Below are 24,711 nucleotides of genomic sequence, written 5' to 3' on the forward strand. Positions count from 1 at the left end.
ATATTTTTCCTGATAATCTTTGCACTGTTCATGTTTCACACCAATTTGACGTTTACGCATTGTTTGTATCCCACCATAAACTACGGTGGGGAATAAAAAAATATGAGACTGTGACAAAGACAAACAATAATAGCGCTTTCTCTGCTACTCCTAGTGAAAGATACATTAGACTATCCCGTTCTGTCAGTTATCCCCACCACTCATGCCATCCCCTCGCATCAAGAGAACCATGAATTTCATAAAACACGAACAGCGTACACTGTACATGTGACTTCACAAAGTGCATAGATATATGTTGTTTCTCCAGTGTAGTCGGTCTTGCAGTAAAAAAAAACCATGTTAAAATGTTTATGTACTTAAATTTAATGAAAAATTCATTTTACAAATTTTAATACTCAATTCTATCGATCTAAAAATAAAATAATCAGAGCCAGTATAAGTTCATTACTTATATCCCAATAGAATGTTAGGCTCTGGTAAAAATATATATGATCTCAATGAAAATGTATACATAATAATTATCGTAGGTACTCTTTAATGTAGTGTTTTAAAATAGCTTAAAATAAAAATTTCTAAGTGTTTAATAAGTGCCAGAGATGGCATTAGAATGTGTTGAATACCAAATGCGGCTAAAAGGTGAGAATCGGCGGACATATTGCTTACTAGTTTATTAACACTGTTCCCTAGCACAAAAATCAATATGGACTCAATATTCCCTTGGTAACAAGTTCATTGCAGCATTAAAATATATGATAAAGGTCTCACTTTAAAAAAATGAAAAGTTCTTGATTTACAGCTTGATGTCAAGCTTGAGACATCAATAAAACATTGTGACCAGTAGGCCTAGCACATGATTGGCGCGACAGTATCTCGCGGCGAGATAGACTACCCGTCTTTTTAGGGTTCCGTAGCCAAATGGCAAAAAACGGAACCCACATGGGTTCGTCATGTCTGTCTGTCTGTCCGTATGTCACAGCCACTTTTTTCCGAAACTATAAAAACTATACTGTTGAAACTTGGTAAGTAGATGTATTCTGTGAACCGCATTAAGATTTTCACACAAAAATAGAAAAAAAAAACAATACATTTTGGGGGTTCCCCATACTTAGAACTGAAACTGAAAAAAAAAAATGTTTTCATCAAACCCGTATCGTCTGGGATATCTATGGATAGGTCTTCAAAAATGATATTAAGGTTTCTAATATCATTTTTTTTATAAACTGAATAGTTTGCGCGAGAGACACTTCCAAACTTGTAAAATGTGTGAAAGTAACTTCTAAAATAAGAGAATGATAAAACTAAAAAAAAATATATGATGTACATTACCACGCAAACTTCCACCGAAAATTGATTTGAACGAGATCTAGTAAGTAGTTTTTTTTTAATACGTCATAAATCCCCTAAATACGGAACCCTTCATGGACGAGTCCGACTCGCACTTGGCCGCTTTTTTTTAACTATGTTAATTAAAGAGGGACGGGTAGTCTATCTCGCCGCGAGATACTGTCGCGTCAATCATGTGCTAGCCCGGCTGAAAGAGCCTTTTAAACGAATATAACTATTTATAATATAATACTTGTTTCACTAAACTTAATCATTTATGCGTCATTACACGATACAGCTCTATATCATTACAGAATATGTGCAGTCATCAGGCTAAACGTACCTATAGATTTGCCCATTGTCATTATTGGCGTCCATCAAAGTGACCTTTTTCAAAAATATGTTCAGAATAAATTCTAAATAAATCTCGAAGCTCACATTAAGTAGGTACCAATTTAAAATGAATTACAAAAGTTCTCCTTGAATCATTTTAGTTGTAGCATCAAATACAGTATTCATCTTATGTCAGATCATTTAAACTTAAAATATATTCAGCCAGGAATAGTTGGACCTAACTTATTTCGTCGGGTGACAAGTAAAAGTCACTAAGTACAATCAAAAAATTAAAGTAACAATGCACTTTATTACACTTGTAACACGGTTTATTGTCTAATAATTTCAATGATGTTAGTTAGTGACTTTTACTTAACCCGACGATTTCTGTTCTTAAAAATTAAATGTCTAAAATGCATAAGAAAAAAGGTTCATCGTATTGCTATCATATAAATGTCTATCCTTAACCTATGTTTTTATTTATTTACTTTATTACATAAAAATATATACGTATGCTAAGTAACTAGCTGCCGATCCATCGCTCTACCTTTTAGCCCATCAATCAATAAGTCGATAACACAATACCTAATTAGTCTCCACAATCTTATTCGCAAATATAAAATAGCGTCAAAGAAGAGTATAGTGAATTTGTTTTTTTTACAAAGTAAGGTACATGATTTGTACAGTAGGTTGCCATTTGTTGAAAGCTATATCATCCCGCGATAAAGCTCTAGATAAATTATCAACACGCTAAGTCGCGGACGCGGGAAGCGCTCGGGTCTCGTGCTACCGCAGGCAACCGAAACTAACAGACGCTGGACTGATGTCAACCGCGGTCGATGATTGACTATGAGTCACCGGAAGCCGCGTCCTCTAGTAAATCTGCGACACGTCTTTCGAATTCGTGCGCCATCGATAGTTCAGTTGTCTCCGGCAGTACGGTCGATCAGGGATCGAACAGGGGCAGCGTCGCGCGACCAAGCGGGGCGGCAACCTTGGGAACCGTGGCGCTATTCGAAGTTGGAGTTGAACATGTTGATGTTGAGGTCCTCAAAGGCGGCGCCGCCGCTCTGGTCGAGGATCTGCAGCATGTCCGACAGCTCGTGCGGCGCCGCGCTCTCACCCGTGCCCGGCGCGCCCGCACCGCCGCCCTGCCACGACCACATACCTGCGAAGTTTATAAGGATGCCGCTATAATGTTACAATAGGGAACCTGCAGTATTGTTATTTAAGCTTTCATTTTAGATAACTAGGTACAACTAAAATAGTCCACTAGTATATTAAAAATATTACCATTTACTGAGAAAAAATGCGGTTCAAAAATGACAATTTAAATTTCGAACGCTAAAAGGGCCTGCAACAACAATGACGTCATAGCCATATCTGTAAAGCTTTGGTTTCCTCCGAAACCGGTGCCGCCGTAATACAGCGGCGAATGACGTCACTAGAACCAAATGGCGCGGTTTCCTAGAGGGCGGTGATTGACACCGTAAAGCTTTGGATTCCTCCGAAAGCGGTGCCGTCATATAGCGGCCGCAAAAGACGGCCGTCTTTACGGTGACGACATGTGGAAAGTACCACGGCGTCATAACACACCGTCAGCCACCAAGGTCAAAGCGGCAAATTTGAAAAATGTAGTCGCGGAGGGATATCGTTCCATAGAAAATTTGAATTTCGCGCCTTTTTCTACTGACAAGATTTGCTTGACCATCTATAATTTACTTGGAGGATGAAATATCATCAGAAGAGGAAAATAATCGTAGTACGGAATCATTTATTCAAATCTCGTGTCATTTATTCAAAATGGCGTCACCGCTATCTAATAAAACGTTCACGAAACTATCGACACCGTCATGACGGCCGTCATCCAAATGACGGCACCGCTTTTTTACGTTACGTTGACAATCAACGCCGTCTAGGAAACCGCGCCATCTTGTTTACATAGACAACGTTCTAGTGACGTCATTCACCGCTATATAGCGGCCGTCATATGACGGCACCGTTTTCCGAGGAATCCAAAGCTTGGTGGCTGACGGTGTTATGACGCCGTGGTACTTTCCACATGTCGTCACCGTAAAGACGGCCGTCTTTTGCGGCCGCTATATGACGGCACCGCTTTCGGAGGAATCCAAAGCTTAACGTCAAAAAGCGGTGCCGCCATTTTAATGACGGCCGGGCCGTCTTGACGGTGTCGATAGTTTCGTGAACGTTTTATTTGATAGCGATGAAGCCATTTGTACCCCAAATCTCAAATGCACTTTCTGTACCACGAGATTTGAATAAATGATCTTCCGCACTACGATTATTTTCCTTCTGATGATATTTCATCCTCCAAGTAAATTATTAAAGCTAAATCAAGGTCGTCCATTTTTACTCCTGGATACGTTTCGTTTGACCTTGGCGGCTGACGGTGTGTTATGACGCCGTGGAACTTTCCACATGTCGTCACCGTAAAGACGGCCGTCTTTTTTGCGTCCGCTATATGACGGCACCGCTTTCCGAGGAAACCAAAGCTCAAGATTTTTTGATTCAGCACATGGCAACACTGAGTGAATGGACTTATCGTTACTTCAAATCACGAAGTATACTGACCGTGCGCCGGGTGCGGGTGGTGGTTGTGGTGGTAGTGCGCGGGCGGCAGGTAGGCGGGCGCGGGCGGGGAGCGCGCGGGCGAGCTGTCGGCCGCTGTACGTGTATACTGACCGTGCGCCGGGTCCGGGTGGTGGTTGTGGTGGTAGTGCGCGGGCGGCAGGTAGGCGGGCGCGGGCTGGGAGCGCGCGGGCGAGCTGTCGGCCGCTGTACGTGTATACTGACCGTGCGCCGGGTCCGGGTGGTGGTTGTGGTGGTAGTGCGCGGGCGGCAGGTAGGCGGGCGCGGGCGGGGAGCGCGCGGGCGAGCTGTCGGCCGCTGTACGTGTATACTGACCGTGCGCCGGGTGCGGGTGGTGGTTGTGGTGGTAGTGCGCGGGCGAGCTGTCGGCCGCTGTACGTGTATACTGACCGTGCGCCGGGTGCGGGTGGTGGTTGTGGTGGTAGTGCGCGGGCGGCAGGTAGGCGGGCGCGGGCGGGGAGCGCGCGGGCGAGCCGTCGGCCGCGGGCGCGGGGCCCGTCGCGGGCGCCTCGCCGCTGTACGCGTAGCTCTCGCCGCCGGCGCCGCCGCTCTGGACAACAAATTAATAGTACATTACTGAGATAGACAGTACATTAGACATAGTACAGTACATTAGTGAGTAGGTATAGCCGGCCGACCGTAGGGAGGCCGGATAGTGATACGAAGCCGGCAAGACCTTTTCACGGCTAGGCATGTATAGTGCTTTTCTCAAACATGCAATGAAATAAAAAAATACACCACTCAAAAAAACAAATTTCAAACAAACAAACAAATCTTTATAAAAAAAATCCAACTTCACAACAAAAGTTTTTTAATTTTCCTTCCAATCCCGCCATAATTGTTTTTTTTTTACGGAAGTCGTCCGTATTTAGCGTGTGTAGTGTTCGAATATACCCTTATTAGGGCCATTATACACAATCTGATAATAAGAATCTCAATTTCTATAGATAAAATAAATGCAGAGGATTTTAAATATTGTCTATGGTCTCTGGTGACTTACGTATAGACAAAATTTTAAATTTTTTCATCAACACATTGAATCATACAAATTCGTATTCTTAATATCAGTACGTTCGTGTATAACAGGCGTTAACACGGATATTTTGGTCCGATAACCATTCATTCACCAAAAATATAAAAAAAAAATTTAATTCGGCTGTTTAGTCTGTTTATGGACACAGACCCCATGTTTACATTAGAATTTAAAAAAAAATTACTTCCCGGCCTAGGCCTTCAATTTCGTATGAAATTCCTTTACAGTTCTCTGGGGTTGCTCCGCCCTAAACGTGATACTTCGAAGCCTGATATAACGCCCGGAGCGACGACATTTCATTGCATGTTTGAGAAAAGACATATTACAGCATCATTTTTGTATTGTACTATGTCGAGTAAAGCGGCAATATGCGGGAGAAAATACTTCTTAAAAAATTATTAAGTGTCTAAAAACCTTACGCCGGTGGGTCTTTCTCGTGGGTCGGCTAGGAGGCTTGACTTACGGGTCGGAGCGTGGTCCAGGTGGTGACGGGCGGCGTGTTGGCGACGCGGTGCGGCGAGTAGTCGGGCGCGTAGTGCGGCGCGTAGCCCGCGCCCGCCGCCGGCGCCGCGCCCGGCGACCGCGCGCCCGCCGCGCCCATACCCACGCTGCCGGCTGCAACAATCGCATATTAAACAGTCGGCACTCCACACGCACGTCACTGTAGTTAATCTTGTGAGACTCGATTCATATTACGCCTTTAAAGCTTACTTTTAAGCAATAAAGCCGACATGAGCAAAATTACTAACAAAAATCAAATGGAAAGAAAAGTGGAAGTTTTTATGACGTAACAATTCTCCTCCGGCGTCTCGCTGCCCGTTGCCCGGCGACCGGCTACACACAGTGGCAGTAGTAAAATGAGTCGTACCAGGCGATGCATGGTGTTGCTGGTGCAGCACGGGCTGCGCGGCCTGGTACACGTCGCGGTGCCGCAAGTGGTAGTCGTAGTTCTCCTCCGGCGCCTCGCTGCCCGTTGCCCGGCGACCGGCTACACACAGTGGCAGTAGTAAAATGAGTCGTACCAGGCGATGCATGGTGTTGCTGGTGCAGCACGGGCTGCGCGGCCTGGTACACGTCGCGGTGCCGCAAGTGGTAGTCGTAGTTCTCCTCCGGCGCCTCGCTGCCCGTTGCCCGGCGACCGGCTACACACAGTGACAGTAGTAAAATGAGTCGTACCAGGCGGTGCATGGTGTTGCTGGTGCAGCACGGGCTGCGCGGCCTGGTACACGTCGCGGTGCCGCAAGTGGTAGTCGTAGTTCTCCTCCGGCGCCTCGCTGTCTGGCGACCGGCTACACACAGTGACAGTAGTAAAATGAGTCGTACCAGGCGGTGCATGGTGTTGCTGGTGCAGCACGGGCTGCGCGGCTTGGTACACGTCGCGGTGCCGCAAGTGGTAGTCGTAGTTCTCCTCCGGCGCCTCGCTGCCCGGCGACCGGCTACACTCAGTGACAGTAGTAAAATGAGTCGTACCAGGCGGTGCATGGTGTTGCTGGTGCAGCACGGGCTGCGCGGCTTGGTACACGTCGCGGTGCCGCAAGTGGTAGTCGTAGTTCTCCTCCGGCGCCTCGCTGCCCGGCGACCGGCTACACTCAGTGACAGTAGTAAAATGAGTCGTACCAGGCGGTGCATGGTGTTGCTGGTGCAGCACGGGCTGCGCGGCCTGGTACACGTCACGGTGCCGCAAGTGGTAGTCGTAGTTCTCCTTCGGCGCCTCGCTACCCGGCGACCGGCTACACTCAGTAACAGTAGTAAAATGAGTCGTACCAGGCGGTGCATGGTGTTGCTGAGGCAGCACGGGCTGCGCGGCCTGGTACACGTCGCGGTGCCGCAAGTGGTAGTCGTAGTTCTCCTTCAGCGCCTCGCTACCCGGCGACCGGCTACACTCAGTAACAGTAGTAAAATGAGTCGTACCAGGCGGTGCATGGTGTTGCTGGTGCAGCACGGGCTGCGCGGCCTGGTACACGTCGCGGTGCCGCAAGTGGTAGTCGTAGTTCTCCTCCGGCGCCTCGCTGCCCGTTGCCCGGCGACCGGCTACACTCAGTGACAGTAGTAAAATGAGTCGTACCAGGCGGTGCATGGTGTTGCTGGTGCAGCACGGGCTGCGCGGCCTGGTACACGTCGCGGTGACGCAAGTGGTAGTCGTAGTTCTCCTCCGGCGCCTCGTTGCCCGGCGACCGGCTACACACAGTGACAGTGGTAAAATGAGTCGTACCAGGCGGTGCATGGTGTTGCTGGTGCAGCACGGGCTGCGCGGCCTGGTACACGTCGCGGTGCCGCAAGTGGTAGTCGTAGTTCTCCTCCGGCGCCTCGTTGCCCGGCGACCGGCTACACACAGTGACAGTGGTAAAATGAGTCGTACCAGGCGGTGCATGGTGTTGCTGGTGCAGCACGGGCTGCGCGGCCTGGTACACGTCGCGGTGCCGCAAGTGGTAGTCGTAGTTCTCCTCCGGCGCCTCGCTGCCCGTTGCCCGGCGACCGGCTACACACAGTGACAGTAGTAAAATGAGTCGTACCAGGCGGTGCATGGTGTTGCTGGTGCAGCACGGGCTGCGCGGCCTGGTACACGTCGCGGTGCCGCAAGTGGTAGTCGTAGTTCTCCTCCGGCGCCTCGCTGCCCGTTGCCCGGCGACCGGCTACACACAGTGACAGTGGTAAAATGAGTCGTACCAGGCGATGCATGGTGTTGCTGGTGCAGCACGGGCTGCGCGGCCTGGTACACGTCGCGGTGCCGCAAGTGGTAGTCGTAGTTCTCCTCCGGCGCCTCGCTGCCCGTTGCCCGGCGACCGGCTACACACAGTGACAGTAGTAAAATGAGTCGTACCAGGCGGTGCATGGTGTTGCTGGTGCAGCACGGGCTGCGCGGCCTGGTACACGTCGCGGTGCCGCAAGTGGTAGTCGTAGTTCTCCTCCGGCGGCGCCTCGCCGCTCGCGCTGCCCAGCGACCGGCTGCGCAAATAAAACAGTTAACCCCACCCCTCGATACCTCATAACCTCTAACGTCAAGAGGTTTATGGCTTTTTATAAATTGTGTGTGCGATAGATATCACGTCGGTGGGTGAACTTAATAGTACATTGTTGCCGAGGGACTTTTCTGTCGACTCAATATTATGTCCGTGTGGCTCAAAGGGTTAACGTACCGTCTTAAGAGATTCTGTTTTGAAAAAAAAAACTCTAGGTAAACTATGAGAATTACGATCGAACGGAATCTTATACGCAAGGGTTAGGAGCTTTTAATTTTTTTATGGATTATGTTTTTTGCTCCTAACTCGTATACTAATCAAAAAAATCGAATAAATCAAACAAAGAGGCAGCTATGAGTAATATACAATACATATAGTAAAAATGACAATATCCAGGGAGGAAAATGGGGACTAAAAAATTCATTGATATATAATAAAGAACTGGATACCCAATCAGCCGCAAAAAATGGCCCCACAAAAGTAACGTTGAAACAGATCACGCGTTACTTTTTCGTTTAGTCTTGTTTGAAACGCTCAAATGTGAAGTTGTCAACAATTACGAAATGTGCCGTTAAAATATGTAAAAATAACAATGATAAAAAAAAGGAAAAAGGATGGAATGTATTTCTTTCGGTTAGTTCTTTGGATAGCATTACATAATTTATGTAATCTGGTGGTAATTTTATGGTTTTGAATAAATTAATTTGTTAGTACCAAAGAAGGGATGTCAAGGAACAAAAATCTAATGAGTCGATGTGAGGTCAATATTTATTTTTATTTTTATATGGAATTCGTAAGGAATAATATTATGTTTAAATTCAAGATTTCCAAGAAAACCTATGCGACGTGCAAAGTGGACTGCTATTTAATTATAGCAAGAGATAGGGGTGATGCAGTTTTAAACAAAGCAAAACGGCACTTGTGTGATCGGCCCATTTCCCTGTTTCCGACAACCAATAAGGGCTTATATCGACTAACTGTAAATGCTAAACCTGTCTGAACACAGTGACAACCACAGGATTTTTTTGGGTTATTTCCACCAACTCGCTTTGGTGGTAACTAGTGGGAATTATTTTTCCCAGTAGTTACCAGTGGTAAAAGGTGGGAAAAAAAATCCTAGTAGTTACCACTAATATCAACTTGGTGGTAACTAGTGGGAACAACCCGATTTTTTTTATAAAGTATGGACTTTATAAAAAAAATACAATCAGTACCTAAATGTCCCCGTGCACCCGTGCGATGAGTAAATGTAAATCTAAAATACACAGTTATTTTATTTTATTTAATAAGTTGAATTTATTTCAAGGAAATTGGTATTTAAAGACGTATACTTACTTATTAAAATATTAATTTGTTTGAATTTGAACCACGAATTAATTTTATTTAAACTCCCGATTAAATTAAATTTGTTTTATTTATTACTTCAATTGGTTTTTCTGTACAGTAATACCTATTCAAGTGTACCAAAGTGACTCCATTCGTTCATTATTCTCGTTTGACGTTGCTTGACGTAAATACGTTACGTTTAGTGCCATCGGACTAAATTTTTTAACAGTGTTGGTACTTATGTATGCAAATTTGACACTTAATGCTTACGACATTAAGCTCTTTTCTGTACGAAACATTTATCTTGACTCAAAATTTACGTAAGCGTTTCTATCATCAATGCAAATGGTGCGAAACGTCATTGGGATCCACATTTCTTGACGTTTTTGTTCTGCTTTGTGTGTCTATTTCTTTTATATTAAGTCAGTGAAAAAATTAAATTTTAACGAGCAGAAACGTCAGCGAACGATGCTATTATTCAGCTTAGAATAAATTTATAAGTGGAAAAATTTCTGCCGCGGGTTAAACTTGAACTGACGGCCTCTGGATCGATGCACCAGCGCTCTGTCAACTGAGCCACCAAGACCTAATCCATCCAGAGGCCGTGAGTTCAGTCTCACCCATGGCAGTAATTTTTCCACTTTTACATTTATTTTAAGCTTAAATGGGGACTACGTTCGTATGGAGAAGCGGTCGTCCATTATCGTCTTGTCGTAACTGTCAATTCATTCGCAAACGCAAACATAAGGTCCACCAATGGTTGGTAAAGAGACTTGGAGTTTGTACGGTACAATAATGCTAAATCGCTATTCAGAAATTAGCGGTCCCTAGATTCACGCCCACCCACAATAGATCAGACACCCTCAGGTCAAATCAAGACAACAAATAATTTCACAACTTAATAAAATAATTGTGACATAGACATCAATGTAGAAACTGGGGATAGTTTTATTAAAAGGTATACTCACTTTGCTAGCGTGTTTGTGCAGACAATATATTCAACATCGTCGTTGTACGGATTCAAAAAGGCGAAGGCTGACGTCCTCAGCCATATCCAATCCCTGGTTTTGGTACGAAACCGGTACATGAGGGATATGATCTGGCCTTTCAATTTTAATACTGAAAAAACAAAACACTTCGTGAGTTTCATAACAACTCATGACATCTCTCTGGCTCTGTGAGTTGTAGACCTCGCTAACTGCCATGGAAACCACAAAAGGACTCAAACTATCTGTATACCAAATTTCAACTAAATTGGTTGCGGTTTAAGTGTGAAGAGGTAAGAAACAGACACACTTTCGCATTTATACTATTCAGTATGGATATATTAGATAAAAAGAACTATTAAATGAGATAACTCTCAATTCTATAGTTTATGGACTATTTTCACGGTATCACAACATCAGGACATACGAAATACAAAATCATTTGCCCAAACTGAAACACAGACCGTCGCTTGGTGTAAAAGAAAAAAAAAACCGGTCAAGTGCGAGTCGGACTCGCGCACGAAGGGTTCCGTACCATTACGCAAAAAACGGCAAAAAAAATCACGTTTGTTGTATAGGAGCACCAATTAAATATTCATTTTATTCTGTTTTTAGTATTTGTTGTTATAGCGGCAACAGAAATACATCATCTGTGAAAATTTCAACTGCCTAGCTATCACGGTTCATGAGATACAGCCTGGTGACAGACAGACATTCAGCGAAGTCAGTAATAGGGTCTCGTTTTTACCCTTTGGGTACGGAACCCTAAAAAGCGACATCGAAGCGGTTAACCTAACTCCAATGTACTGGCTTTATCAGTATCACCGACCTTGATCGAAGTTGTCCCTCATATGCTGTTGGTCCTCCGGGTGGTAGAACTCGTAGCATAGTTTGCCGAGCAGGTCGGCGGGCGCGTAGCCAAGCACCTGCGCCGCGCGCTGGTCCGCGAACGTGAACCGGCCGTCGACCGCGTGCCGCGACACGAACTCCACCCCACCGCTGCATAGGCTACCCTCGGCCGCGTTCGGGGTCGAAGTCACCTGCGCCGATACAAAACGATCTTATAGTTTGTAGCTTTCTAGTAGACCCCGAAGGCTTATCCTATTGTCTATTGTTCAGTAAAACCGCACGTGCTACTTACCTGCAAAAAAGGGTCCTAATTATTCTATTTGGCACCTGAGCGCGGGCTAGTCCAACGCTCAAAAAACCAGTGTAGGTGCGCTCTCCGATAACGCGCCTTTGTTACGCATCTCGATGACACATTTTAGACTGGTTCTGTAGCGTTCGACTCGCCGGCACTCAGTAACCGAAGTACCGATTTTTTATGCAGGTGGTTGTGGCACGTGGCACGAGCGGTTTTTCTTAACAATAGACAATAGGATTAGTCTTCGGGGTCTATTAGAAAGCTACAAACTATACCTATCAATCAATCTTTGGGTAATATGGCTCCATCGATACTGTCGATGATTTCGCCAACGTCAAAGTGGATCCCACGTGGGATCGAATTAATATTATTTGTAATAAATTAACTTCAGCCAGTGTACGGTATATAAAACTATAAAATTATGGACTCTAGGGCTCTAGCCAGCCACGGTTAGAGGTAGAAATACCAAATGCTCGTAGAGCACGACGTTGTTCGGTTGTATTATGAGCTCTAGTAAGGCGATAGCTGGACTTTACAAGGGCCACGTGGGGCTACCTACTTAGTGCCAGTTGCACTTGACAGACTGATCAACGTCACCCGGCGCGCCGCGGCGGTTTACTATGAAACTATCCATACAATAAAATTTAGCGAACTCTTTAACTATGTCAAACTGCTTGGTGCAACCAGTCCTAATTCTATCACTATAACATTTTTCATTAGTATACATCGATTCATCATTCAAGTTGACAAATGAGAAGTAAGCATGCAAGTCTTCATTTGCAATTTGCAAAACTTGGAGGAGGGTTGATCCCTTTGCAGTGCAGTTTGCACCGATCTGTTGAATGAAATTTGAAATTGAAAAATTGTTTTATTATCGAAGTGGACTATATTCTGCTGTTCCGATTGTTAGTTTTTAATAGACAATGCAATATAAATCCTCTTTATTGCACCTCAGAATAAATGTACATGGAAACAGAAATAATACATGAAAACAGTGGTCAACAACAGGCTGTATTATCGCTAAAGAGCGATCTCTTCCAGACGACTACTTAAAGGTTAGCTGGAAGAGATTGCCCAAGGGGATAAGCTAGCCCTTGTACACAATACACATTTATTGTATTCTCTCTGAGTTATGTACTTGTTTTGTGCAATAAAGTGTTTACAACCTTTAGGTAGTAGAGAAATGAAACTCATAAATTAACCAATTAGGAGGTCCAAAAACCTAAATTAAAACTAAATAGCAATAGAAAAAAATACCCGAAGTGGATCTTGGCCTCCGACACCAAAGACCATGCTACTCTGTCCAAAGCCGTTTCCGTCCAGTCGACGGCGCCGAGTTCGCTAAGGTCTATCTGCACTTCGTCTCTCCAGCGGTACCTAGGGCGTCCAGACGGTCTTCCGCCACTTGGTACTCCAGAGTACGCCCTCCAGACTGCGCGATCTTCCCCCATCTACTACGTGCCCGAGCCATCGGAGTCTGGCGGCTTAGTACTAATATAATAATATACGTTATAGTTAAGCTGACCTGTAGTCGTCCGATGGCCACGAGGCAACAATGAGACGCGTGCAGCTCGTCGTCGACCGGCCGGTCCATCTGCATGCCTGGAAACAAGTCTAATGTCCCATAGCAAATAACATTATGTTCTTTAATGGGTAAACAACATAACTATTATAAATATTCATTTATATTATAGCAAGTATGTTTCATTGAGATCGTTTTTTAGACGACAGTGCAGTGGGACTGAAGAGTTTTTATATCAAACAGTTCCTGTAAATGAGTGTGTAGGTATAGGAACTCTATAAGAACTATCTACATTAGGTTAGGTACGGCCCGCGAAGGGGATTATACTGCCCCCTTTTACATTAAAGCATATAAATATTAGCAATCATTTTAGGGTTCCGTACCTCAAAAAGAAAAAAAGTACAACCTTATAAGATTACTCGTGCGTCTGTCTGTCCGTCTGTCACAGCCTATTTTCTCCGAAACTACTGGACCAATTAAGTTGAAATTTGGTGCGAAAGTTTTTGAAACTACATTATATCGTGTTACATATCAAATGAAAGAACTCATTGTGAGAATCTCAAATATTTTTTTTTTATAATATTAAGATAAAAAAAACACAAAGTAGTTCTTTACCTGTAGATGACAGGAAAACAAAAACCTGACAAATGTGCAGTCAAGCGTGAGTCAGACTTAATTACTTTGTGATGTTATGATCTGTCCCCTACGGATTTTTTTAAAGATATTTCACTCATGTTTCATATAAAAAAAACATTGTTAAAAAATTTGTGATGTAACGGAACCCTTGGAACGCGACTCCGACTCGCACTTGGCCGGTTTTATTTTATCTGATCTGACACCAACTAATATTTTTATGATTTTATGACAAGACCCACTGTAAAGAGTTTGATACTCTTTAGTTTTACAGTTCTGTAACACTGCATTGTCGCCAAAGTTAAGTGCCCACGCTACATTTTAAATCAATCGGGACTTTGATTGATAAAGAATTGAAAAGGTTGTGAAACTACAATGAAGCTTGTGAATATTAATAAATGACTTCATGACATAATTGTAAATTTTATGCTCATTTTCATTTCAAGTTTTATTTTTACGCCTCACTTGAGTTATAAAATACTTCTTTTGATGAAACCGTTTTTGTTTCGTATTGACAATCAATTATAGCGATGGCCCCGACCACCCGCTTGATTTTCTGAATGAAAATGCCACCAAACAGAAAAACAAAAATGGCATATGATGGTCTACCTGTAGGCGGCCAGTTCTTGATGTAGCCGGTGCAGTGGACGACCGCGTAGTTGTGTCCGTCGTGCGAGGGCCCCAGCGAGTTGCGCGCGCGCAGGCGGCCGAGGTGCGCGCCCTCGGCCGAGCCGCCCACGCGCATGCGGCAGATGAAGCCGCGCCGCGAGCCCATCACCTGCCGCATGGACGCTGCATGCAAACCACACATTATTGAATCATCATTAAAGTTAACCAATAATGTAAGGGAAATATTTAGCATTGAATAATTTTACGGTTTAGACTCACTTGTTTTATGTCACTCGCGCGACATGTTTCGGAGAGCCTAGGTCTCCTTTCTCAAGCACTAACAGTGCGAGCAGCGTTCACGACGGCCGTGTATCGCGTACTGCGGCACGCCGCGTCGCACGCTGCGCGCGCGCCGAGAAAACCGGTTGGGGGAGGTCTTCCGCTGTCATTGTAAGTTGAGAAAGGAGACCTAGGCTCTCCGAAACATGTCGCGCGAGTGACTTGAAACAAGTGAGTCTAAACCGTAAAATTATTCAATGTTAGCATGTCTCACAACAGTTTAAATTCGATGGAAATATTTAGGTTTTTAAAATCTACCTATGTAACTTAGTATTATCTATCTATCTATCTAATACCTTTAAACGAGCAATTCTTGTTTATTTATTTATTTATATGTATATATATTTCGGCGATCTCGGAAACGGCTCTAACGATTTCGATGAAATTTGGTATATGGGGGTTCTCGGGGGCAAAAAATCGATGTACCTTATCTCTGGGAAAACGCTTATTTTTGAGTTTTTATATGTTTACCGAGCAAAGCTCGGTCTACCAGATATTGTATGTTTAATTTTAAGTTCCTACATGTTTATGATACTGACTACGTCTTAACAGTATAAGTGTCTTGGCGTAGGTAGCTGTAAACTTATACAGATTTAGAGCGTAATTGTTTTCCTTCGTATTTTCTCCGAAACGTTCGTATTTGTCATGCTACTTCAATCAACCTCAGTACTTTTTGTGCCGAGACTGACTGAAATAGCAAGACATGTTCGTACGTTTTCGTAAAAATACGAAGGAAAATAATTATGCACCACATCTGTACTTGTGTTTGTTTGAATAAAGAGTAGTCCCGTTTTGTACAAATAAATTGGTTCAAGTTCCTCTTTTTTCGTTTAAGACATTCCGCACCTCGCACAGTGCCATAGAGATGTCAACAGGGGGGTCAAAGTACAAAAATCTATATGGAACGCGTCTCTTCTATCTTGTTTAAACGTCCCACTGACTCTCTTGAAAGGAATTAGGGCCGTTGTCCCCTAGAACTATGGATTCGGACAACTTGGTGTTTCTGCTACATTTGTGCAGGTTTTCACTCTTATAAAGCTAGGATCAGCCTAATTGTCTATACTATACTATTCATATTCTATTATTAGAATTTATTAGCATAAAAGAGCGTGCTTCACAAACTTACATTGATGTCCTTCTTTCTTCACCGTTCCGGTTTTCAGATCTAAAATGCGTCCTGTATTTTGTGGTTCCTGAGTGCTCAACTGCTCTCGAACCTTCTCGGTATCCTCTGGATGCACATGGTCATAAAAAGATGAGGAATACCATTCTCCCTAAAATATAAAGGTTAAAATTAATATTACGATAGAATAACGAAAAACGTTTCTACGACCTATAAAGTAATAAAGGGTATAGCCGGGTAAGCATGGCCAAACTGCCCTTATCGAAAAAAACAATTTCCTTTTACTGGATTATTAACCTATATATAAGTAGTGCTTTCACCAAATATTAAGCCTCAAATGCTTCAGATTTTAAAAAAAATGCAAAAAAAGAAAAATCATTTTTATTTTATTACAGCCAAATTACTAATCCGATTTCTTTGTAATTTGGGTATGTTGTAAATACAATTAAGGTCGCTTTCTGAAAAAATTAATATTGAATTATCTCTTAAAATAATATTAAAAAATTGACATGAAAATTTTCAGAAAAATAAAAAAAAATACATGCGAGATAGCGACAGTTATCAAATTTACATATTTTATGTAGAATTTAATAATGTTTAACATATTTTTTTCATTAATTAAAATCGGGATTAACAGTGTTAAAAACTCGAATTTGTAACATCCCATAATACCTTCTCTTCATACAAAATAACTTGTACGTTATACTAGAAAGGTATATTCCCAACGCAATTTGAATTTAGAACGCGACTTATTTTGCTGAGCGCGGACCTTAAACTCCGTGGCTGTATGCGGCTAGGGCGAACGGCATTCAGAGATTTAAAAAAAAGCGCGGGAACAGGAAAATAGGCACGAATTTTATACAGAGCGTTAACGATTGAAAAATGTCTGTTCCTTTGATGAATAAAATACGTCACATTCTAAATTGAAATTCGTAAAGACTGCGTTCACATATACTTCATTCGTTTATGACTACTTAGCTTTGCTTGTATGAAGAGAGAGTATTATGGGTTGTTACAAATTCGAGTTTTAAACACTGTTAATCCCGATTTTAATTTTTGAAAAAAAAATATGTTAAACATTATTAAATTCTACATGAAATATGTAAATTTGATAACTGTCGCTATCTCGCATGTTTTTTTTATTTTTCTGAAAATTTTCATGTCAATTTTTTACTATTATTTTAAGAGATAATTCAATATTATTTTTTTCAGAAAGCGACCTTAATTGTATTTATAACATACCCAAATTACAAAGAAATCGGATTAGTACTTTGGCTGTAATAAAATAAAAATGATTTTTCTTTTTTTGCATTTTTTTTTAAATCTGAAGCATTTGAGGCTTAATATTTGGTGAAAGCACTACTATAGGTTAATAATCCAATAAAAGGAAATTGTTTTTTTCGCTAAGGGCAGTTTGGCCATGCTTACCCGGCTATACCCTTTGCATTTTTATCAGTTTTAGAGTCTGTGCGGAAAGAGAAGAGTCGTGTAATGTAAGGGATCCATTACATTTTACGACTCTTCTCTTTCCACACAGACTCTAATAAAAAAACAACCTCATACCTGAGAATAATTAAGTACTGGAGCTATACTGTCGCTGACGTAAATGACGCGACCAGAATCACAACTAACAACGAACAGGAATCCGTCTGCCGCTTCAAGGATTAAATGCTTGAGTTCTTGGTCAGTCAAAAACGATGGCTTGTATGTGCCATCCGTGGAAGTATTGCCCGTGCCTGGAAAATACGAAAACTATGAATATGAATCGATCTACGAATTCTAAAATATAATAATATAATAAGGCATACGTCATAACATTATAATGCTTTTTCAACCTTCAACAACATTAAAGCTAATATTAATTAGTTTTTTAAACAGTTCAAATGTTGGATTGGGGGCATTCTTTTATATTCGAAATTCCAATAAAATATACCTTATACTTTTCGAGTAAAATGGGTGTGACATACGGACGGACAGATACTTTTATAGGGCATAGAGTGGCTGGAAAGAGAGAAAAGCAGCTGGTATACAAATATGGTTATATTCGTTATACGTGCATCCGAACTTACCTCTCAATGCTTTCATATGAGCTACTGCCATACGCAGTATGGTGAGCTTGTCGGGCTTGCGTGCCAGCGCGGAGCATGTTGGCACCATATCCGACAACTCTGTTATGTACGCCGTCATCTTGTTTCTTCGCCGTCGTTCAATCTCACAGTGGTTCTCGCGGCTAACAGATAAGTTGTGTATTAGACAAGGTTTTTTTAAAGAAGAGTAATAATATTGGGGTTGGATACGAAACAAACTGGTTAGTCATATTAAATCAATACTGAAAATTCCCATTAAAACATTAACAATAATAAATTCTTTCTAGTTTTATGAATACATTTTCAGCGTGTGTTAATCGCTAGTTATACCAAGCTTGACCTTTAAAACAGTCAAAATAAATAAATCTATTGGCAGCCAATATTGCCGCCAATAGTTTTGACTGACACAAAAGATTGCCTCTGATTTTGCACGGATCTCGATCGGAGCGGAGATTTCATTTAAGGTCACATCGACATTCGGCTATTGCTGTCGAAACCATGACCGTCAAGATAAAAGTCTAGGGACAGCCTTGGTGGTACTTTTCTCGAATATTCTCCGAGCCACCGAAACACATTTGTATTACGTCTGTGAAACAGCTTAACTCTAACGGTTAGTGAGTGAGACGTTATAACAGTTGAGGTTTGGCTGCATGAATCTAATTTATTTTATGCTAAGTAAACAAAACATAAATACACAAAACTAGTTTTGTCTCCTAACCTTCAATGTTCGTACTTCTTTGGCTGTAAAAGACCGCAAAATAGCGTTTAGGGCGGCGCGAATTGAGATACCGGTAAGTAACGGATTTTAAAATAATTGACTGGTACTGATTTAGATAAAATTCGTTCTATTCCACCTACTTATGTCAAAAGATACAAATCTTTGTCATTTCGTCTGTTTTTGGACACTGAAGAAAATCTGTGCGCATTCAATTGTTTATTATCTGCCGGATGTGACAGCGACGCACCATACCAGCGACGGTTCCTTTTGTACCTTTTTGGTACGGAACCCTAAAAACAACAAAAAAAGTTCTTTTCAAAAGGCTATTACATTTGCAGATTCATAGAAAATCAAGTGTCTCGACCCCAATTTGAAAGTATTAAAGTTATTTTTAGGGTTCCGTACCCAAAAAGTAAAAAACGGGACCCTATTACTAAGAATCCACTGTCCGTCTGTCTGTCTGTCATCAGGCTGTATCTCATGAACCGTGATAGCTAGACAGTTGAAGTTTTCACAGATGATGTAGTTCTGTTGCCGCTATAACAACAAATACCAAAAACAGAATAAAATAAATATTTAATTGAGGCTCCCATACAACAAACGTGATTATATTGCCGTTTTTGCGTAATGGTAAGGAACCCCTGGAGACTCCCTTAACATGAAGGTCTAAGTATATCTCATTTAATGAAATAATCTGTTTAAAATTACTTTCCAATTCATGTATTAAATATTACCGAAATTACGATAAGTAAACGAATGAAAATATTATGTTCATTGAAATGTCCTCATTTGGATTACACGTATGTTATGTTATGCGGTATGATTTTGTCTAGAAGTCTAAGCAACACCTCTCGTTTTTTATCGAGCTAGGAACTATTCAACTATCAAATAAGATACATCAGTAACCGCTCCGACATCTTGGTTTTCACAAAAAGAGCGAGTGATAGCGAGTGTGATGTTGTGTTGTTAGTTCGTCATAGGATTTTTATACTTTTCGGAGGCGGTTTTTTATTATTAGTAGTACCTAATTCAATTCAATAGAAATCCGGACACCTAACTTAAAGCAGCTATTGAAATATGATTAATTGAATTGAAGTGATTTTAGTTCAATTTTGAAGACGCTACTCGACTTTGACGCCATTGTTTTCACGTATGTTTGTTTACGTGTGTTGCCTGTGTTACAAAATTATTTAATAAAAAACCGGCCAAGTGCGAGTTGCATTCGCGCGCGGAGGGTTCCGCACCATCAACAAAAAATAGAGCAAAACAAGCAAAAAAACGGTCACCCATCCAAGTACTGACCCCGCCCGACGTTGCTTAACTTCGGTCAAAAATCACGTTTGTTGTATGGGAGCCCCACTTAAATCTTTATTTTATTCTGTTTTTAGTATTTGTTGTTATAGCGGCAACAGAAATACACCATCTGTGAAAACTTCAACTGTCTAGCTATCACGGTTCGTGAGATACAGCCTGGTGACAGACGGACGGACGGACGGACGGACGGACGGACGGACGGACAGCGGAGTCTTAGTAATAGGGTCCCGTTTTTACCCTTTGGGTACGGAACCCTAAAAGAGTAATTATTCACGGAATACATTCGTAAGCCTTTTATTTCAAATTCTGTCCTAGTGCTTTCATTACAAGTGTAAACTAAAGCTAACATAAAGCTGGCAGCTTTCTCGCGCAACGTATTAGCATCGCAATACAGCGGGGAAATGCTGCCAGCATCCCCGGTACCATGCCAAAGGACCACATTTTCTAGATGTATTTTGGTTTTATTTAGTTATTAGTTTTATTTTATAGATAAGTTCTGATTTATAAATATTTTATCATATTTATAATTTACCTAATACAAGTTTTAGTGTGTTATCGTGTGTTATGATTTCCCGTATATGTTATCGTACAATTTGTGTGAGCCTTACCCAGGTGAAGAAGACAAAAATAAATCAAAGTTCTTTGCTGGATATGAGTGAAGTGTGTTGTGGAGCAAAAACGCTATTTGTAACAACCAATCACCTATACGTATAAACATTCTCTAATCTGAATGATTATACTTCGAAGCATCGTAAACAAACATCTAAACTGCCACTGCAGCTCGTATTCTCGGCACAAGTTAATAAAATATACATAATTATTGGCATTTTAAGGTAAAGGAAAAGTGCAGGTATCGCGTGATAAGACACGTTCCCAATCACACGCCAACGCCACATTGACGACGGTGGGAAAAATGGAAATAATTTTCAAGTTGATGAATGCGTTACCTCATTAATATGTCCATTAAACGAGATAGGATTAACCAAGCTAATTGAATGTTGTTAGCAACGGGGTCAATGAATAATGGCAAAGCAGTCTTTAAATAATAATCTGTTGAAATTTCGTAGACATCGTCTACAAGTGGACAATCATCCATTTTGTCTATTTTGCGTAGCGTATGTGCTACAGTAGGCTATCAAGTTATCAACAAGATAAACTGACAAATTTCTTTATTAATTTTTAATATTGTATATTAATTTTTAATATTTATAATATTTAATATAATTAATTAAATTAATATGGGAATTGAATTCCATTCTTGGTTGGTCAACGTAGTACAAACAATAAGTCAAGTTGAATGTATCAATAGTAAGTAAGTGGAGAGCCATAAACTTTAAACAATACGACTAATAAATCTTGCGCAGGTAAAGTAGTCCCAGAATCGATGCTATCTTTCGAGCACGGCGACAATAGAGGCCCAATGAGACACATTGATATCATTCTAAAAAAACTTTTTTGTATGTTTATGATTTCCTGTTTTTGTATTAAGCCTATTCTAGATTCGTAATGTTCAAAGTCATCTTACCCATATTAATGACGTATTTAGGTTATATTATGTAGCTACGTGGCTACGCTAGCTTGATGTTATTTGAAACGTCGAGGTAAATTTTATTCAAAATAAAGTAGGTACAATACAATCCTATGTTGAAAATATTTACGAAATATTGTTTCTAATTTTGCATACACGCATGACGTAGATAGCTATTTTAAAAACTGCCAATTACGACAATACACACCTCTGCCTGACTGCCTCCCCCTATCACACCAATATCCAAAAATGACATGGAGGCAATTCGATTTACCATATTCGCGTCAGGTCTCCAGGTACCTACTATTGCTATATTTTGAACATGTGAAGCGGGTAAACAACATTTCTGGAATTATTATCTGGAATACAATATGGTACCTACTTTGTATTCACTGTTCACTAGCCAGCACAATATTTTGTGTCTATTTAGGTACACTTCACACATCGAAATTCGAAGAAGATTCTCCGACTCCATCACTACCTCACGCATACCTACCAATTTAAAGACAGACACAAAACGAGAGTCTTTCAACAAGGTAGACCTACATACCTGCAATCTGGTTAAGATTGCAGAGAATCATAGTACAAACACAAAAGCAACTAGAGACCAGCCATTGTAGGAAAACTCGGGAGGCTTTTTTCAGCAATGGTTCGCATTTAGTATTTAAATGATTCCAAATTAAAAAGATTCCAATTTATTACCTTGCAAACCTCTCTTTGTCTTGAATATTGTCCTCCTCCATCCTTGTGTACTTCCCCCCACTTGCGTCGTCTTCATCGGATCTGTCAATACAATACAAATTAGCATTTATTAAGATATGCATTTCCAAAGTTAAAATCAAGCAGAATTTATGATATAAAGTTCTGTACCATCAATGTTGGGAAGGGTGAAGGAACTATCAGAAATCTCTGGAATATTTATGAAATTGTATAAAGTTTCTGAGATCTTTCCACACAGAAAATCATGCAATTAAGCTGAATTCCATTGTTAGTATTGGTACATCAGTAGGTAGCATTATCTAATTGACCAAATAACTGAGTCAAGTTTATTTTGTATTATTGGCATTTTTTACCCTAGAGTGCTCACGCTATAAGCATTTTGCAACCCTTGGTGAAGAAACTGTAATTACTTCAATACAGAACATTTGTCGAGCTAATTTATATAACAAGTAAACTGCCTGAATATCTGCCACCCCCCTCCTATCAACCAAGTTTTGTTAACTACTTTTATTTATGATACAGCAGTTTATCATATCAAAAGCCTACCCATAACTTTGATAAAGTTTGATTCAAACAAATCGATAAAAAAACCGGACTGCTATGTATTAATTTATGAACTTTGTAAGGTTGTTAACATGTAAAAGACCTTGTCTTTGGTGGAAATAAATATCATACACGGGTGCTGTGCAGCAAACTGCTATGTTGTATAGAATATACGATATTAACTCATGAGTGACACACTTTGCAAATTAAATAAGACTCACCCAATACTGCCAGCACGGCGCTTTTGTATATCCTTTGCTGGGTCAGCCCCTACAACAAGTACTAACTTGCTTATTTTATGACATTATTTACAGCCACAACAGTTTTCTTAAATAATTAATGATAGTATATATTTTTTATTTCCATATTTATTGAATACATGTTCAGTTGTGATAAGGCAATTTTACACATGTATTGCAAATTAAAATTAGGTCATGTGGTAAGTGCATACCTACTGCAAATACTAACCACAGAGCATTAAATTTTCACTGGACTTTATACCTAATAAAAAACTATGCAGTTATGTTAGGGAAAGTTAACTTATAAGTTAACCACCCTATAGACCTAATAGACCTATAGTACTCAGAAAGCACACGTTCGAGGAATTCGTAATTATGTTATGAAAACCACTTGACCTTAGTCAGCAATAATTAATAAAAACAAATCATGTTAATTCAGCTCTCGTTAACTGTGCTATGACCAACATGATGAAAATGAGTAATAAATAAAAGTTACAGAATTTGTGTCAAATATTGAAGAAGTAGATGTGTTATTTGGCTTTTAACGTTGCTAACAACTCGGGACAACGTCAGTATAGTCGATAACATATAACGGATGCTAGAACAACTTGAGAATACTAAATAATATGCATTAGATTACCATCTTTACATACACAATGGCTAGCGATCAAAGGGAATCTAAATGATGGACACAAAATTTATTTTAACACAACGAAATAAGAACACCAACCGGGGATATTGGGAGCCACGGCAGACATCGGTCAATAAACTCATTAGTCCACGATATGGTATCACTTCCTAATAATACAATTTACTATAAATCACAACAAAATAATTACATCAATAAAGTACACACTGCAAACGTATGTTTATCGTAAACTGCTCAACAGCGCCATTTTTATTACTATTAGCATTTTCTACTAGACATTCCATTTCTTGCCACCTGTAATAGATTTTTCTACCATATTTCTTAATATTGTTTACCAGCAGAGTGTAAAAAAAAACCGGCCAAGTGCGAGTCGGACTCGCGCACGGAGGGTTCCGCACCATCAACAAAAAATTTAGCAAAACAAGCAAAAAAACGGTCACCCATCCAAGTACTGAGGGGCTACCGCGAAAACCGAATTTCGCAAATTGCGGGGATCTTTCTCTTTTACTCCAATGAAGGCGTAATTAGAGTGACAGAGAAAAATGCCCGCAATTTGCGAAATTCGGTTTTCGCGGTAGCCCTCTGACCCCGCCCGACGTTGCTTAACTTCGGTCAAAAATCACGTTTATTGTATGGGAGCCCCACTTAAATCTTTATTTTATTCTGTTTTTAGTATTTGTTGTTATAGCGGCAACAGAAATACATCATCTGTGAAAATTTCAACTGTCTAGCTATCACGGTTCGTGAGATACAGCCTGGTGACAGACGGACGGACGGACGGACGAACGGACAGCGGAGTCTTAGTAATAGGGTCCCGTTTTTACCCTTTGGGTACGGAACCCTAAAAACAAAAGAACACGTATGAAAAATCATAAATTATGTGTATAAATTCATGAATATATTTCAAAGAACATATCTAACACCTAACTTGTAACATACCTATGTTAAACAAACAAATAAATCATTGAAATC

General features: G+C 41.0%; 1 protein-coding gene and 1 long non-coding RNA gene across 2 annotated transcripts; one reads left to right on the forward strand and one right to left on the reverse strand.

Annotated features, from left to right (window-relative positions):
* Positions 1–2,045: 2,045 nt before the first annotated feature.
* On the reverse strand, positions 2,046–23,995 carry LOC134663265 (aryl hydrocarbon receptor nuclear translocator homolog). The gene is made up of 14 exons (XM_063519678.1): positions 23,821–23,995; positions 23,073–23,121; positions 22,291–22,371; positions 18,011–18,171; positions 17,505–17,677; positions 15,945–16,092; positions 14,480–14,662; positions 13,241–13,329; positions 11,401–11,611; positions 10,554–10,704; positions 8,121–8,245; positions 5,763–5,914; positions 4,582–4,816; positions 2,046–2,824 (listed from the first exon to the last, which is right to left on the reverse strand). The coding sequence occupies exons 1-14, from the start codon at positions 23,846–23,848 to the stop codon at positions 2,667–2,669; spliced, it is 1,944 nt and encodes a 647-aa protein (XP_063375748.1). The 5' UTR covers positions 23,849–23,995; the 3' UTR covers positions 2,046–2,666.
* LOC134663269 (uncharacterized) lies at positions 4,242–4,739 on the forward strand. Its single transcript, XR_010098133.1, has 3 exons — positions 4,242–4,343; positions 4,431–4,565; positions 4,617–4,739. It is a non-coding gene; the product is annotated as an uncharacterized LOC134663269 (long non-coding RNA).
* Positions 23,996–24,711: the final 716 nt, after the last annotated feature.

The sequence above is a fragment of the Cydia amplana genome, chromosome 4 (genome assembly GCF_948474715.1).
Source record: "Cydia amplana chromosome 4, ilCydAmpl1.1, whole genome shotgun sequence".
Classification (NCBI taxonomy): domain Eukaryota; kingdom Metazoa; phylum Arthropoda; class Insecta; order Lepidoptera; family Tortricidae; genus Cydia; species Cydia amplana.